Below are 16,520 nucleotides of genomic sequence, written 5' to 3'. Positions count from 1 at the left end.
GACTGAGAGAGACAGAGAGAGACTGAGAGAGAGAGAGAGAGAGCGAGAGACTGAGAGAGAGAGAGCGAGAGACTGAGAGAGAGAGAGAGAGACTGAGAGAGAGACTGAGAGAGAGACAGAGAGAGACTGAGAGAGACTGAGAGACTGAGAGAGAGACTGAGAGAGAGAGAGACTGAGAGAAAGACTGAGAGAGAGAGAGAGAGAGAGAGGGGGAGTTGTTGGTTCCATCGCCGCCCTGCTTCGTCCCTGGGGAACGGCGGGTGTGAAGCTGTCAAGGAAATTAACTTTTTGCCAAGCGACTTTTGAGCTTTCGATTCCCGCGACCTTCGAGATACACAGGAAATGCCCTCCCGCTTTCGTTGCCATGGATACCCGAGAGGCCGCAGCTGGAAGAAACACAAGCCTTTCATTGTTCGTTGTAAATTTTTTGTATATTTTGTATTTTCCTTTTCGTTCTGAGAGTTGTTTGTATTTATATTCATCCATCAGAAATGTTCATTAAAGATTCTTTGGATGCTTCTTGTTTGTGTATGTGCACGTGTGTGTGTGTGTGTGTGTGTGTGTGTGTGTGTGTGTGTGTGTGTGTGTGTGTGTGTGTGTGTGTGTGTGTGTGTGTGTGTGTGTGTGTGTGTGTCTGTGCGGTTGTGCGCGTGGGTGGGTGTTTGTTTTTGTCTTGATAAGAAGTTCATGGAGTGCGTTGCCAGTTCTGTTTATAGCTACCCCCCATTTCAGCACAGACCAGAACTACGCATCAACATTTTATGTGTGGTCGATGCTGGAAGACAATGGGTCAAGCCTGGTATGTTTTACATGTGTTCAATGGGCCTATTTTAATGACTGCAAATAAAGTGATTTTAAAACTAATTGTCCGCAGTAACTGATTAATAATTTTATTGTAATAATCGTACAAAAAACATCTTAACTATGTATTTATCTATTTATAAGTAAATAAAGTAAAATAAGCGGTCAATTTTGGTTGCTTTCCAATGTTTGTAATGATTGACAGAAAGACAGACACGGATAGGCAGATAGATGCAGATCTAAAATATATTTTTAAGCGAAAAAGCACAAATATTACTCATTCAAAGCAAACATATCTTGCACAAATCCTCGGTTACAACACATATTGTTGAGTATTTGAAGGCGTATCGCTTCATCTGCACACAGAGCCCCCACACAGAGCCCCCCCCCCCGCCAGCGGCACGCCTCCAACTCCACAGTTTCCGCTTTTCCCAAAGAAAATAATCAGCCTCACTTCTCTCTGCTGGCGTCCGCGATCCTCGACGAAATCGCAAACTTTCCTGACCTACAGCGATCCTTCCATCGCAGCTTTGTTTCAGGAGAGCGGTGTTGGAAACCGTTGCACATGAATCAGCGCTGATCGGCATGTAACAAATCCCTGGGATAATACTAAGAGATGAACCGGCGATCATGAACTCGAGTTCATAGCCGCACGGTAAGAAACTATGCGCTTCGTTCTCCTCACTCACTCATAAAAATATCCAGCAATGGCCAGAAGTGAACCGGTTTTAGTCGTATGATCGTTCAACGACTCAAGGTCCGTGATTTTCTATGTTATATGTTCTCGGAGTGTGATTCTATTAACATGTTGACTTATTAAAGTGCGTTTATAGTTCAAAGTTTCGCCGACCACACTTCGATGACGCGCAGGCGAGACAGTCGCTCCGCCGCAGCTGTAATAAAGCTGTGGTCGGGCTACAGAGACGTGAGGTAGTCGGCCTCTAACAATGAAACCCCTGTAAAGGAATAGAAAATAATGAACCTCTCTTTTAAATTTGTGCCGCAGGTACACGCCCTGATTTCCTCGATTTGACAGCTTTTTTAAGTGGTAAGTTGGCCCTCGTTTTGGTTGTATTGCACTGCATGCACACATTTAGTATTGTTCCATATACTACAACTGATATATGAATGGCTAGTTATCATATATATCTTACTCCTTATTCAGTGTATGATTTATAATTAATATATTGTAATATGGTTCTGCATTGGCTGATATGTACCAAAACACAAGAATGGCGTTAATCTTCTTTATTAGTAAAACGGCTCAAAGTAATAAACCTACTCCATTTGTTTTGCAGTAGCCTGCCCTCCGACTGAACCATTATGGCTCGTGGCTGCATCTGCTGTGTGAAGTACATGCTTTTCCTCTTCAACCTCCTCTTCTGGGTGAGTAGGCTAGCCTTTGATGTTTACTTACAGTTTATAACTGTCTGTAAATAATCCATTACATAAGACAAAAGAAGACACTCTAGTCCCAAATGTGTTCTTGACTAGAGCTAGTTTTCCTTTCTCTTTGACCTTTTGAAACCTCCAATTGGAATTATTTCCTATATCTTCTCATTCTATATCTTCTCATTGATATCATGATAAATTGTTGTATTAATTTCATGACGATACAATACCATAAAGATAATAATCGATCATCCAGAATTCATACAGCCCTTTAGGCTTACTACTAAGTTACTGAAACACCACCCACTGGTCGGTCGTATGGTATATGCCAACTAGGTTACCAGTGCAAACTTATATCTTTAATCTTTGGAAGCTTAGGTCATATCCACAAAAATTGGGGGGAAGTTACATAATAAAGAAGCCAAAATGTTGCTCTGTTTCAGCCACCATAAGTAGTATGAAAATTCTGGAGACAAAGGTGTTTTGTTTATCCATAAGTGTTCTGTGTAACATCTTACCTCATCATGTAGCTCTTGTGAAGGCATGTGAGCTTGATGAACCTGTTACATTATCCATATTTCTTAAATATTTCCAAAATGTTTGGATCCTTTTCCCCTTCTTTGTAAATTTGGATAAAAAAACAAACATTTGTGTGGGGGAGGGCTTTGTGTGGGGGGGTGTGTGTGGGGAGGGGGGGGGGGCTGTGGGGGGTGTGGGGGTGTTTGCGTGCGTGTGTGCGAGCCTGTGTGTGTCAGTGTTTTTGTGCCTGTGTGTGTTACATTGACGGCTCCTCTCTCTCTCTCTCTCTCTCTCTCTCTCTCTCTCTCTCTCTCTCTCTCTCTCTCTCTCTCTCTCTCTCTCTCTCTCTCTCTCTCTCTCTCTCTCTCTCTCTCTCTCTCTCTCTCTCTCTCTCTCAGCTGGGGGGCTGTGGCCTGCTGGGCGTGGGGGTCTGGCTCTCCGTGTCCCAGGGCAGCTTCGCCACCCTGTCGCCCTCCTTCCCCACGCTGTCCGCCGCCAACCTGGTCATCACCCTGGGCACGGTCGTCATGGTGACGGGCTTCCTGGGTTGCCTTGGCGCCATCAAGGAGAACAAGTGCCTGCTTCTGAGCGTACGTACGGACGGGTCGAGAGAAGAAGCCCTTGGAGGTTTTTTCCTCTCAAGAGTCTCGAGGGACATGTCGGCAGATACTGATTCTACGCGTCACATGCCTCCTTTGACTGAGTAGAATGTGATATGATACGAAAACTTTATTTCAGACTCGGGTCCATAAATAGCACAAGACAAATACAACGCAAAAATATAAAAAGTCAGTTTATGTGCAAACATTTCAACTCAGGCTGGCGGTATTGCGAGCACAGCTCAGAGTGGGATCTACAAGTACCACGATGATACTGTTCCCAGATTCCTCCAATCGTTTCATAAATGTAAACATACGATTTCTTAAAAGGCAGGTGCTCACTCCTGCAGTGACCAACATCTGGCTGGCTCTGCCCCCTCTCGGTATTTTTAAAAGGATGCGCGTAGCATCATTGTACGCAACTTTCCGCCTCTGCATGCTTGATTTTTTTTTTTGTAGCTTGACCATAATGCGTGCCAAGGTGTTTGCCTGGGCATATAGTTTGCAGCATTGTCTGTCCACGTCATCGTCATCATTCAACTGATGATTTATAAAAATGTCCAAGGTATTAAATCCTTCTAAAAGCCAACAAAGGATTGAAATAGATCCATGAAGGTATTTCCTTGTTGCGGTCTTGCCTTTTGACTGGTTTTCTTTTGGATCCAGGCGGCCTTTATTAGTCTGAAGAATGTAACGTGTTGTGTTCTGTCCACCTCTTCCCCAGTTCTTCATCGTGCTGCTGATCATCCTATTGGCCGAGCTGATCCTCCTCATCCTCTTCTTCGTCTACACGGACAAGGTCGGCGGTGTCATTGATCTATAAATCAATAAATATTAGAAAATATCTAATGTTTTTTTATCAATAAATACTATATTTAAATTAGTTCTGTAAAAGCATTATAAATAACATTACTGTGTATAAAATACTTTTTTAAAGAAACGATTTTAAATTTATCAATAAATCAATATGGATCCGCTTGGAAAAGAATAGGGCTCTTGATGATGATGGAGGTGGATCTTCCTCTGTGGTGGTGATGATGATGATGATGATGATGATGGAAGTGTTTCTTCCTCTGTGATGTTGATGATGGAAGTGGTTCTTCTTCGATGGTGAAGATGATGGTGGTTATGATGATGATGATGATGGTTCTTCCTCGGTGGTGCAGGTGAGCGAGAACGCGCGTCGGGACCTGAAGGAAGGTCTGGGTCTGTACACCTCGGAGAACAACGCCGGGCTCAGCAACGCCTGGAACACCATCCAGACCGAGGTCACACACACACACACAGACACACAGACACACACACACACACACACACACACACACACTGCTTGAGGCCCCCCCCCCCCAGATATAAATACTTATTTGCCCAAAAAATCGCTGCTGTCTTTGACCGGTTGGTAGCTGTAAGGTGGGGATTTGAACATGAACTGTGTGACAGTTGGCGCTCATCACTGAAATGTCCAAAACCCTCAAGTCATATTCAATTTATAATCCAAGATTAACAATAAAAATCAAATTAATAACATTCGACCCTGAGGCAAAAAGAAATTAAGAAAATGCATGTTTCAACCACATCCGCGACTCATAACTCTATTGTGAGTCGCGGAGGTGATCAGAGTGCGTCCGTCCGTCCGTCCGTCCTCCTGACTGGCGTGCTGTTCCCCTCCCCTCCTCCAGTGGCACTGCTGCGGCGTGGACGGCCACACGGACTGGCACGCCGCCCTGCAGGCCAAGGTGGTCCCCGACCGCTGCTGCCAGGACGTCCAGCCCGGCTGCGGCCGCAACGCCTCCAGCACCGTCTGGACACGGGTACGTCTGTGTCTGTGTCTGTCTCTTTCTGTCTGTCTGTCTGTCTAACCCTAAATACACACATGCTCCTCCCACATATTACTGTCACCACAGACACAAGTTTTTTTTTGTGTGTGTGTGTGTGTGTGTGTGTGTGTGTGTGTGTGTGTGTGTGTGTGTGTGTGTGTGTGTGTGTGTGTGTGTGTGTGTGTGTGTGTGTGTGTGTGTGTGTGTGTGTGTGTGTGTGTGTGTGTGTGTGTACACGTGTGTTAAACAAAGACATTGCATATGGTTGTTTGCATTTAATTTTTTAACATCTGAGTCAAAATACTAAGTGTGTATACAATACAGTAACCGTAATCTCAAAGGGTGCGCAACACTTCCTGCCTCCTCCTCCTAATCACCATGGCCCTCTCCCCTCTCCAGGGTTGCTACGACAAAGTGGAGGAGTGGCTTGACGACAACAAACACCTTATCGGAACCATCGCCATGTGTGTCCTGGTCGTACAGGTAGGAAACGGACACCATGACCTGAGTTTTGCCTGAGTTTTGCTTTCGATTCATTCACTTATCATTTTTATTTATTTTTTTTGCCCTCTAGCTCCTTGGTATGGCGTTCTCCATGACACTATACCAACAGATCCACCGGGCAGGGAAGAAATATGAAGCTTGACGGGCTCGATTCCTTCATATTTTTCGTTCAAGAGTGCTTTGTAAACGGTTACCTTTTTCATGTTACGATTTAAATACGCTACATTAGTGCATGGCATGCCACGTCAGAATATATTTTTTATCATGCGTTCCTCGTCTATAGACTAACATTCGTACTGTTGTGAATACAATATGAGCTAATAATGTCCATTAACAGCAGTAATCTCATCGCAGTGTAACTACTAGTGTTTCTATTTAAACGAGTTGTGAAGTATTGAGGTCAAGTCAAGGTCAACCAGAATCGACTGAGGGCAGAGAAGGGTTCAGAGAGAGAAGGGGCTCGTTTTGTTAAAAGCTTTGAATGCCCTTGCAACGGAAACATTTGTATAGAGATGCGTTTATTAACCACTGAGCATTGTGTGTATACTGTGCCCAATAAAAAAACCAAGAGACAGATATCTGAAACATATGAGGATCTTTTAATTCAGTCATTGATTCATATTTTTTCTTCATCATGTTAGGGAGTGGGACGGACATGGCTGTGACGATGTTATCATACAGTTAGGGGTTCAGGCATGTCGGGTGCATCTGATGGGTTAATCCTCCTGGCAGAGTACAATGTTTTTATCAAACCATTCTAGTCTATTTAAGTGAGTGGAAAGAGGTAGAAAAAAAAAGTCTTCTTGTAGTCTAGAAGGCCAGGATGTTGTCGTTGTCGTGGACGACGGACCCCTTGATGATGACGTAGCGGATGACCTCGTGGTGACCTCCGAGCTGGTAGATCAGGTGTTCCCATCTGGGGGAACCGCAGCAACAAAACGGGGAATCGACAATATATATATGATAAAATAAAATATGGTGATTAAGCAATGTAGGAATTATAGTTTATTAATAGCACTCATGTCTTGTATGTGTCAGCGATTTAGTCTGGCTACAAAAGTTTATTTAAAGGAGATTAATTGATTGTTGAAAGACTTTAGAATTCTTTCATCATGAGCAATTTCATCATTGTATAAAACCAAAAAGTCTACTCTTCGCACTTTCACTTAACCGCCACTTGGGGGCGCCAAACAACCATATCTGACCACAAGCGCGTACTAGTTCGTCTAACTCCATAGCGGGTAGGACAGACCACGGCGGGGGTCTACAGCCTGGACTCACCGTCTACAGTTGAGGACCACCAGGTCTCCGTGTTTGCCCGCCTCCAGGGAGCCGTGCGTGTCCGAGCGGCCGAGGGCGTAGGCGGCGTTGATGGTGGCCCCCACCAGAGCCTCTGGCATGGTCATCCTCATGTTCACACAGGCCAGGTGCATGACCAGGGGCTGTGCGGGGGGGAGGAGATACAAACAAACTGCTATAAGGTTTTACAATGCACAAAACGAACTTTGCACTTTTTTTGTATTTATTTATTGTATTTTTAACTTATTATTTATGTAAGCTATCTGAGGCAATGTGTGGTGTTATGTCTGTCTTGAAGCTGCAGTGGCACTGTCATTTCCTGTTAAGGATTATTAAAATTATTCAAATTATCTATCCATCTATCTAAAACACATACTTGTCCAAATCTGTCATTTGGATGCATTTGGATTTTGAATCACAACATTTTTTTTTTTTGGTTCACTGCATCCATGTAGCCGTATTGTTAAAACTTCACCGATATTATTTAAAAAAATTGTTTCTATCAATCTTTTCCATCTTGGGACCAGTCTGTTGTGTCTGTGGGACCCTCCCACACACACACACTGTGGGGGGGGGGGGGGGGGTTGTTTATGATAGTGTGGATGGGGGGTGGAGCCGGGGGAGCACCATGGAGCAGCAGTACGCGTTGGGGTTGAAGTCGCTGCCAAGCGCTACGATCAGCCCCGCCTCCAGCATGGCTCGGGCCCGCGGCTGGGGGAGCCTGCACACACACGGACACAGACACAGACGCGAGCACACACACACGCACACACAGACACGTACACACAGACACACACGCAGACACACACAAACACACACACACAGACACTATTAGTCCAGAGCTTCCTGGATTGTGTGTGTGTGTGTGTGTGTGTGTGTGTGTGTGTGTGTGTGTGTGTGTGTGTGTGTGTGTGTGTGTGTGTGTGTGTGTGTGTGTGTGTGTGTGTGTGTGTGTGTGTGTGTGTGCCTCAGGATGTAGGCCGTAGTTGGCAACAGGACTGCGGCGGTTTTGGCAGTTGCCATGGCAGCGATCCCCTCGTCCGTCACCTCCTCCAGGTGACTGATGGCCAGGGCGCCAAGCTCCGCCCCCAACTGACAAGAAGGCAAAACAAAGTTTCGCTTTCAGTGTTTTTGTGTGTGTGTGTGTGTGTGTGTGTGTGTGTGTGTGTGTGTGTGTGTGTGTGTGTGTGTGTGTGTGTGTGTGTGTGTGTGTGTGTGTGTGTGTGTGTGTGTGTTATAACAACCCGACCAACACCTGTGCAGAGTTCATGGGGTGCAGCTCGTCGCCGTGGAAGTTGATGTGCAGCCCCATGTCGCGGCCCGCCTGGAGGATGGCGCGCGTGGCGTCCAGGTCGAATACGCCCCGCTCGCAGAACACGTCGATGTTGTCCACCCGCAGGTCGCCGGCGGTAATGCGCCTGCGCAGCGCGGGGAGCTGGACCCGCAGAACGTCCTCCGTGGCCTCAGCCACCGTCTTACCTCTGCGACGAAAGAGAAACTTACGTTTTATTGAAGAGAAAAATTAACCCCAACCACCGCCATAGCGGTCATAAGTCTCAAATGGTAAAAATAAAACTAAACAAACTAAATGGACACTTTCAATAAATGCAATTGTAATATCCGCACCTCAATCAATACTTCATCGTATTGCCATTTTCTTACTAATTTGATTAATGTAAACAGCTCGGTTTCCCATTGGTCCATTTAAAGTTCGTCACTTTGACTAAATTGAAACATGTCCGCCTAAGACCTCCGTCTACCTGGGCACGGCGTGGGCCCCGCAGTAGGTGGACGAGATGTTGATGGGCAATGAGCGCCTCGCCTTCTCGATCACCTCCAGCATCTTCACCTCCGTCTCGAGCTCCAGGCCGTATCCGCTCTTGCACTCCACCAGCGTGCTGCCGGCCCTCAACATGCGGCCCAGCCGGGCCGTGAGAGAGGCCAGCAGGTCGGGGGCCGCCGCCGCCCGCGTGTGCTCCACCGTGAAGTGGATGCCGCCCCCGGCGCGGTGCACGTCCATGTACGAGGCTCCAGCCAGCTGCGGGCGGCGACACTCATTGTAAACGAACGCTTCTGGTGATGCGGGGAATCAGGCTCTCGGTAATTAGTGTTTTACCTTCATAGCAAATTCATGCACACGGTCGCCTGCCCATACGGGATGCGTGTGAGCGTCCACCAACCCTGAAACAAATGATGAACTCCAAATAGGGATTTGTAATATAGTGTTCTGTGATGCGGTTGTAAACCTACAAGTTTGCTGTATGATCCATTTTCTTTTACGCACCAGGGATGACACACATGCCCGTTGCATCGATGACCTTCTCGAAAAGCTCTTCTGGATATTCGGCTTGGACGTCGTCCGACGGTCCCACGGCTTTGATCAGACCATCACTAGTTGGACCACATCCCAGTACTAGGTTTAATCGCTTATTTATATGAACTAAAACCTACGTAATTTACAGTAGGTTACATTTTGAAAACAGCGGACGTTGAACAATGGGGGGGGGGGTTGAACTGCTTAATTTAAGTAGATTTAAAACTCACCACCCGATCACCACGCTACCGTTATCCACCACGCAAAGATTTTGCACTGCATCCTTCTGCAGGTACTTTTCACCATTGCTGCATATTACCACAACCTGGCTGGCGTTTTTTACCAGCAGTCTGTATTTGGTAGGCATTTTGTAATTTAAAACGTGTAGCTGGACATGCTCCGCTACAAACTGGGGTTGCCTAACTGCAGAAATGGAAGTTTGTGGAAAAGCAAATATTTGACGAAGAGCTCAAAGTCCAAACAAGGGGGCGTTTCCATAGATGAAGTCACTAGAGGCCATTCCCGGTCTTCTGTTGGTGAATGTTACCATCAATACTAGTTAATGAGCAAATGCTCCAGAAAAAGACAAACTGAATGATTTTCATTTTTTATTGTTTTCTATTACAATTTTCCAAGATTGGTCTTATACAGTAAAAAAGGAATCTTTCCAAAAACTTTAAACAAAATGAGCCACGTCATTCATCCACAAATATCCACTGCTTTCACATGGTGAAAACGCACAAAAAGGGGAACACTTAAAGTAAAAACAAACAGAATATCAGTTAGGGCTTCTTCGTTTCTCCTCCATCGTTCCGTCATTCCCTCATCTCCCCGTCTTCCTCCTCCTCCTCCACGCCCCGGATGTACAGAACGTTATTACACCTGAGGGGGGAAGAGACCGGCTCTTTAGAGAACATTGTTCTACACACAGACAGATATGATTCATATAGATATGATATAAAGGATACATGATATAAAAACAGCATCATATACAATATACTATTTCAGCCTGTTTCAAATTTATAATTGCACTTCGATACGACCTGTAAGATCTTGTGCATTGGGTCCTGGTTGGTATTAATAATGTATTAGCACTGCATCAGTCGTGTGTTAACTAAACACACGACTAAACGTCGCTCCTGGAACACTGGGCTTTAAGAAACATTGTACCAAACTTTATACAAAGTCCAATTTTATATCCAATCTTTCCTTTGTGCCACAAGTTCAAGTAATCATTTGAGCTTAAAAGTTCAGAAATATACCAGTTTCTCTGCCTTCTCCCAACAAGGATGTAAAAGCATAGGAGTACTCATTCGTTATACTTTAATAGGGGGGATTGGGTGTAAACGATCTTGTATGCATTAGTCCAGCCAATGCATTATCATTACATCGATATTGTGATGAGACTAGATGTAATTTGGATATAATAATATCGCAGGTGTTTTCTTTTCCTTGTTTTAGAGGCATCATTACTAGTAACCAATTCATCAGTAAGGTGATTAAATTGTCTGCACTATCAAGATTGTTGCTGTCAAAAATTAGAATATTTCACTTTAGGTGACTGACACAGCTGACGAATCCAAGATATATCTGCTTCTACCCTCTTTCCTCTCGCTGCGGTAAGGTGTCTTCTCTAGAAGAGTGGTCTGTGCATCTAATCACCATCGATCAAAGCGACCGTACCTGATGAGAACTTCACCCAGATGACCTGCCAGTGCTCCGTCAACATACTCTTCTGTGTTGGCCAACTGTTGGGTAGATACACATCACATGTCAAATATCAACATTTACACACACATCCAGATATGCCCTACAACGATCACAATGCCAGAGTTGGGTACGGCTTTGGGCCACTGATGTCCAGATGTGTATTCCCTCACCTGCATGTTCATGTAGCCGTCCACCGACACCAAGTATCCTTTGTACTCCATTCCCCACTTCAGCTTCACCATCACGGGTTTGCCGGTCAGCCCGTTGAGGAAGGGCTTCGGGTTAAGAGGTAAACTCTGCAGAACAGAAATGGACAAGTTAACGTTAAAATCAACGGCTAGCCTTTAGGATCGGGGGATTTAAGTACGTTTTTTTGGAAACGCATATTGGAACCGATGCAGCATAATGGTACAGCCCATAGTTCTGCAAAACAAAATAAACTATTTCACAAGGAATAAAACAGATATTTGTATAATAACGAAGAATCCCGTGCATTATTTCACTATACTCGCGGGTTCGAGTCCAAAGAGAAGGCAACAGAGCTGCGTGAAGAGTCTCATTCATTGAATTGAGTCTAGCTGCTAACGCTAGCTCCCCGGCTAACATAAAAACCCATCAAAAGTACCAACAAACAAAACATCCGTGACTTAAAGAAAAATGCACATAAACTCACCATTCTGTTAGCACAAGGGGATGTTCGCCGATATGCTTAATGTGTATTTTGTGCCTTTCGACACAATAACGTATTCTCTGAACAGCCACACGCTTTGCCGCCGAGCCGGAAGTTAAACGTTTGAACTTTAACCCAAAACACATAATAGGCGGCGGGCTTGGGGTGACGTCAGAGCGCCCCCTAGCGGCGGACCCCGGGTAACGTCAGAGCGGCCACTAGCGGACGGATGGACTCAGTGCAAGGGAGACGTTTTTGGTGGAAGCGAACAGATTTGGTTGAATATCTTTCTGTATCACTTTGTATTTGACTGATGTGTTTGATTGATTTCCCTAAAAATATTTGTATTTAGTTATGGATTATTTATGATTCAATATCTAGAATCAAGTATTATAATATACCCTTTGTGCTATCCTGAACTTTACATCTATAATGCATTTAGATGTATGCCTATGTCTAATATAGAGAAGGAAACATTGTGTATTGAGAAGGATTATTAACACACAAATCTATTCAACTATAACAAGATCTGGCAAAAAAAATCAAATAATATTTTTCTTATTTTATGATTCAACACACACCTTGTGAGATGCATATACAGGGTAGATATGTACAGATAGATCTTTGACATATTATCTAAGAACAAGGGGAGATGGGCCCTGCCTTAGTCAGAAGGGGAAGTGATTGTCATATGTAGGTCGCAGGGCTCTCTGTCTGAGCAGCTCTATGACTCCAGGCTCAAACTGTCTACAAGATATTGCTGTTTTTTTTTTGTTTTTCCCCCTCACCGAAGAGTTCAACGGGCCTTAAACGTTTGACGTGCTCAAGCCTGAGTGTCTTCAATGGACCCAATCGAACCCTTCCACGGTGAAACAGCGGGCTGTGCGCTGGGCTGTGCGGAATTCCGGTGAAATGACCCATGAGCCCATTTCACGGCCTTACCTCACTGCCCCGTGACCTCGGCCCGTTAGGAACTCAGCCTCTTCAGACATCTCAGTAATTAACTCAGTCAGTCAGTCAGTCAGTCACTCACTCACTCACTCACTCACTCACTCATGGGTCAATCATGCTCCGAGGGCAGGCGTGCACGTGGTGTTCGTATGTAGGTCGCGGGTCGCGCCGGGCTACGTGTGTGTGTGAGGAGGGCATCACGTACGAAGCACCTGGTCACGCCTGGCTGGGCTCGGGTGTGCGCATCATTCCATCGGCTTAATTGCATGCAAGCATGCGTGAGTGTGTGCATACCTACTGGTATGTGCTCACGTCTCTATAGGTAAAGCCTATAGATACCTGTGTGTGTGTGTGTGTGGTGTGTGTGTGTGTGGGGGGGGGGTCCTGTCAGTCTCTTGGTTGATTTTGCCCCCGCAGGGAAGGTGTGTCGATGTCAGGAGCGTTTCAGTCCACTCCAGTGGCAGAAAGCCTCCTTTGAAGTCTGAGCTGTGTGTGTGTGTGTGTGTGTGTGTGTGTGTGTGTGTGTGTGTGTGTGTGTGTGTGTGTGTGTGTGTGTGTGTGTGTGTGTGTGTGTGTGTGTGTGTGTGTGTGTGTGTGAGAGACCACGCGAGGTGCGAGGCACGAGACCCGTGGTGTAGGCCCCTCGTGCCTGAACACCAGTGAGTGAACACGATCCCGAAGCAGTCGTTCGGATATCATTTCATTCTCCGGTGCCGTCCACGAGACCAGAATCCATGAATGAGCGAGTCTTCGGTAACCCACAACCTCGAGGCTGTTCGCGTTGCGTTACACACGGGGAATTTGTACAGACGTATACGAGACAAGACACAAGTCAAGTTCAAGTCGAGTTTAGCCCTCCGTCCCCGTTGCCAGGGGTAACGTGGTTTACCGTTGAGTGAGACGTTCCGTGTAGTGTTACGTTATACGCAGACGAGCTGGTGGTTTTCTTACGATATGACACTTGTACATAGGCTATCGCCTTTAGGTCGTAATGTGAGCTGTGACACCCAAGTACAGCGAGACAGAGTAGAAGGATGGATGGAGGGGGCAGATAGGCCCGCCTCGTGGCTCTGGCCGGCCCAGGGATGGGGAGAGATAAGGAACAGCTGGTTGATGGTTGGCTGAACGTGGAGAACCTGGGACCTGGAGCACGGTGCGGCAAAGGGAGAGGGAGACACACACACACACACTAGGGCCCGACCGATTCATCGGCCTGCCGATTTAATCGGCCGATTATAGCCTTTTTGAAAATAATCGACATCTGCCAAAAAGACGCCGATTACAACCGATTATTATTATTATTATTTTTATTTATTTTTTTTGTTATGTTATTGCGCTTAGTATCCTGCAGATTGCGCTCCTACTCGCCTTGCTTACTAACAACTTTAGCTGGAGTAAAAAAGAGGAGATTGAATTTTACCGTACAACATGAAAGCATGCTCGCTCAGGCAGCTGCACGCTCACCTCACCAATGTACGCAAGACGCGTTGTTTGAGCATGTTGTGCCTGTTTTTCTTTAGGTCCCAGGCCATGTTAATTTGTTATACTGTAGACTCTAATGGTGAGACCATACTGCTCAGCACGCACGTGTTAGTCACTGCTCACGAGCGCAGCACATTGGGAGTTAGTTATTTATTTTACATTTTACATTACACTCATTTTTGACTGTAAATGTATTCTAAAACACTCAAAGGTTCTGCATTCAATTCACATATTCGTCAAAAGTGTTTAAAGTATATTTAAGGTATCCAAAAATACGTTTAATTGCCTTTTTTTTTTTTTTTTTTTTTAATCGGCATCGGCACTCAAAAATCAATATCGGTCGGGCCCTAACACACACACACACACACACACACACACACACACACACACACACACACACACACACACACACACACACACACACACACACACACACGCAGAAACACAAACACACGCGCACACACATACGTTCATGAGCATTCAAACACACGTACGCAAACAAACACATCCACACACACGTGCCCATTCACACAAACACGCACACACACACACACATAGAAACACAGACACGTTTACATACACATGCGACCATTATATTTTAGACAGGCCTGATCGTTGTATTTTCATCAACTGATTTTCATAAGATCATATACCTTGCCTTGCATATTATTCTCGTATAATTTTACAGGAGTCTGAGTTATCGATTTAGATCAAAATAAGATCAAAGATCCCCAAGTGATTCACTGCCGCGGTTCACTGAGCAGTTTTTAGTTTAAAGGTTTGATTTAGCCACTAGGGGGCTCCCACAAGCTATAGTTTTTCAGATCATTTAGATAATTCCATAACCATTTGGCTTTGAACAGTGTCGCTAAGTTGATTGCCGGAAATATATGTCTGGTATACCGTATACATGAGTCCTAGAGGGACTCGGTCAGTAACACTGAAACGCTCCAATGACGCTATTAACCAATCACAGACTAGACTGGCTGACAGTGCTTCTTGGCCTACACCACGTGTTATCTATGTGTGTAAACAATGCCAAGTTTAGTCCTTTTTTTTTATCTTAAATATTCTCAGAGGAGAAACGTGTCATTTGAGCGTCGTTTTAATGTTCCGGTACATAATGTCTGTTATTCTAGATGATCTCCCTATCGTCAGGGTAACCAGATCGCAGAAGAGAGAGCAGACAGTAATTTGGACAATTACCGATGGGCGTCATCGCACCATATGCAATTATTGACAATAAGTGCATTCTGATAGTTCGCTCAGTCCATCCAAGCGACGCAACTCCATAATTATTTGAAGTGCGTCACCAATGCATTGTGTACGCGGCCCCGATCCAAGCCAATTAGTCCACATTTTGGGTACGAGCATTCCTCACGCACCACGGCTTTCTCGCTGTCATGCAAAAAAGAACACACACTTTTTTTATGTCCCTCTCTGAGGACAAACTTTCATCAGCGCTTCTCTGTTTAATAAAGAAAGTCCGCCGAACAAACGTGGCGTGACCAACACCTGTAGACTACCTGACGCATCTCCGACAGGGTTGCCAGATTGGGCCATATTTCACGCCCAATCTGGCAACACTGATCTCCGACCCTCTGACTAATATCAGGAATGTTGCTTTAAATCGAAGAAAAGTGCGAGAAAGGGGGCGGAGCCACGCACTGGCCGCTGTCACCCCGTATATATACCAACCACCACGGGGGGAACGCGAAGCAAGTGTCTGCTCTTGAGTGCGCGTCTGTGTGTCTGTGTGCGTATGTGTGTGTGTGGCGCGTAGAAAGTTGTGTGTACCGCAGAAAGTCGGTGGTTCCCGAGTCCAGACGAATCGAAGAGACCAAAGCGAGGCAAAGCGCCCCGAACAGATGTCTCGCAAGTCTCCGAGGACAAACATGGAATCTTTCTCCCTCGGCGACGGATAACGTTTTGATAGTTTCATCCCCACTGGCCGACAGATACAATTTACAGTGGCTGGCGTGCAGTCCTACGCACTTGTCTTTGTCACCGTGGATGGGACGTTTGTTTGCTGGTGCTGTTTTGTTGCCTATCGAGCGACACTTTCATCACTTTTCCTACCTTGGCTTTTAAGACCTCGGGGATCGGAGTTCGGCACCATGGTGCTTTTACTCCTTGCTTCTTGGGCAATGCTCTTAGAAACAGGTTAGTGGGATACGCTTTCTTTAGTCAGCCTCAACAGCTATGGCATCATCGCCGAACACTCTCTACTACTATTACAGCTCTATAAACAACACGTTTATAATGTTTATTAAAAACGTATTTAAAAAATGTGAACAGGAAGCCGTTAAATCAAAATTTGCTTCATTTATTTGAAAATGAAAATAGATTGACATGAGCACATACTCTTTGTTATTAGACTTTTATAAACACATCATTATGCAACGAGTTAAATCTCATGTGCTTTGATGCAAACAACTGAACATTAAACACATGAGCACCAT

The 16,520-nt window shown here is 45.3% G+C and overlaps 4 protein-coding genes across 7 annotated transcripts in view; 2 read left to right on the top strand and 2 right to left on the bottom strand.

Annotated features, from left to right (window-relative positions):
- Window positions 1-1,217: 1,217 nt before the first annotated feature.
- Window positions 1,218-6,221, top strand: LOC132454916 (tetraspanin-9). Of its 4 annotated transcripts, none has more exons than XM_060048526.1 (9): window positions 1,218-1,456; window positions 1,808-1,849; window positions 2,103-2,187; window positions 3,111-3,302; window positions 4,036-4,110; window positions 4,478-4,579; window positions 4,991-5,122; window positions 5,528-5,611; window positions 5,703-6,221. In XM_060048526.1, exons 3-9 carry the CDS (start codon window positions 2,125-2,127, stop codon window positions 5,772-5,774), a joined length of 720 nt encoding a protein of 239 aa, XP_059904509.1. In that variant the 5' UTR covers window positions 1,218-1,456; window positions 1,808-1,849; window positions 2,103-2,124; the 3' UTR covers window positions 5,775-6,221. The 4 variants fall into 4 exon arrangements, with proteins under 4 accessions (XP_059904509.1, XP_059904508.1, XP_059904510.1 ...); XM_060048525.1 differs by having other exon boundaries at window positions 1,808-1,853; XM_060048524.1 differs by having other exon boundaries at window positions 1,219-1,456; window positions 2,100-2,187.
- amdhd1 (amidohydrolase domain containing 1) lies at window positions 6,211-9,682 on the bottom strand. Its single transcript, XM_060048514.1, has 9 exons — window positions 9,476-9,682; window positions 9,216-9,322; window positions 9,048-9,112; window positions 8,692-8,969; window positions 8,187-8,412; window positions 7,899-8,023; window positions 7,559-7,652; window positions 6,914-7,074; window positions 6,211-6,548 (listed from the first exon to the last, which is right to left on the bottom strand). Exons 1-9 carry the CDS (start codon window positions 9,610-9,612, stop codon window positions 6,443-6,445), a joined length of 1,299 nt encoding a protein of 432 aa, XP_059904497.1. The 5' UTR covers window positions 9,613-9,682; the 3' UTR covers window positions 6,211-6,442.
- A 158-nt stretch (window positions 9,683-9,840) lies between these two features.
- Window positions 9,841-11,760, bottom strand: snrpf (small nuclear ribonucleoprotein polypeptide F). Its single transcript, XM_060048543.1, has 4 exons — window positions 11,629-11,760; window positions 11,126-11,251; window positions 10,929-10,993; window positions 9,841-10,127 (listed from the first exon to the last, which is right to left on the bottom strand). Exons 1-4 carry the CDS (start codon window positions 11,629-11,631, stop codon window positions 10,061-10,063), a joined length of 261 nt encoding a protein of 86 aa, XP_059904526.1. The 5' UTR covers window positions 11,632-11,760; the 3' UTR covers window positions 9,841-10,060.
- A 3,946-nt stretch (window positions 11,761-15,706) lies between these two features.
- LOC132454910 (netrin-4-like) overlaps window positions 15,707-16,520 on the top strand; it is a 7,269-nt gene continuing 6,455 nt past the window's right edge. The window contains 1 exon segment of the mRNA XM_060048515.1: window positions 15,707-16,221. Coding sequence (XP_059904498.1) covers window positions 16,176-16,221 — 46 coding nt within the window. The 5' untranslated portion in view covers window positions 15,707-16,175.

This window comes from Gadus macrocephalus, chromosome 4, assembly GCF_031168955.1.
Source record: "Gadus macrocephalus chromosome 4, ASM3116895v1".
NCBI classification, from domain to species: Eukaryota; Metazoa; Chordata; class Actinopteri; order Gadiformes; family Gadidae; genus Gadus; species Gadus macrocephalus.
This window is presented reverse-complemented; position numbering and strand designations above follow the sequence as displayed.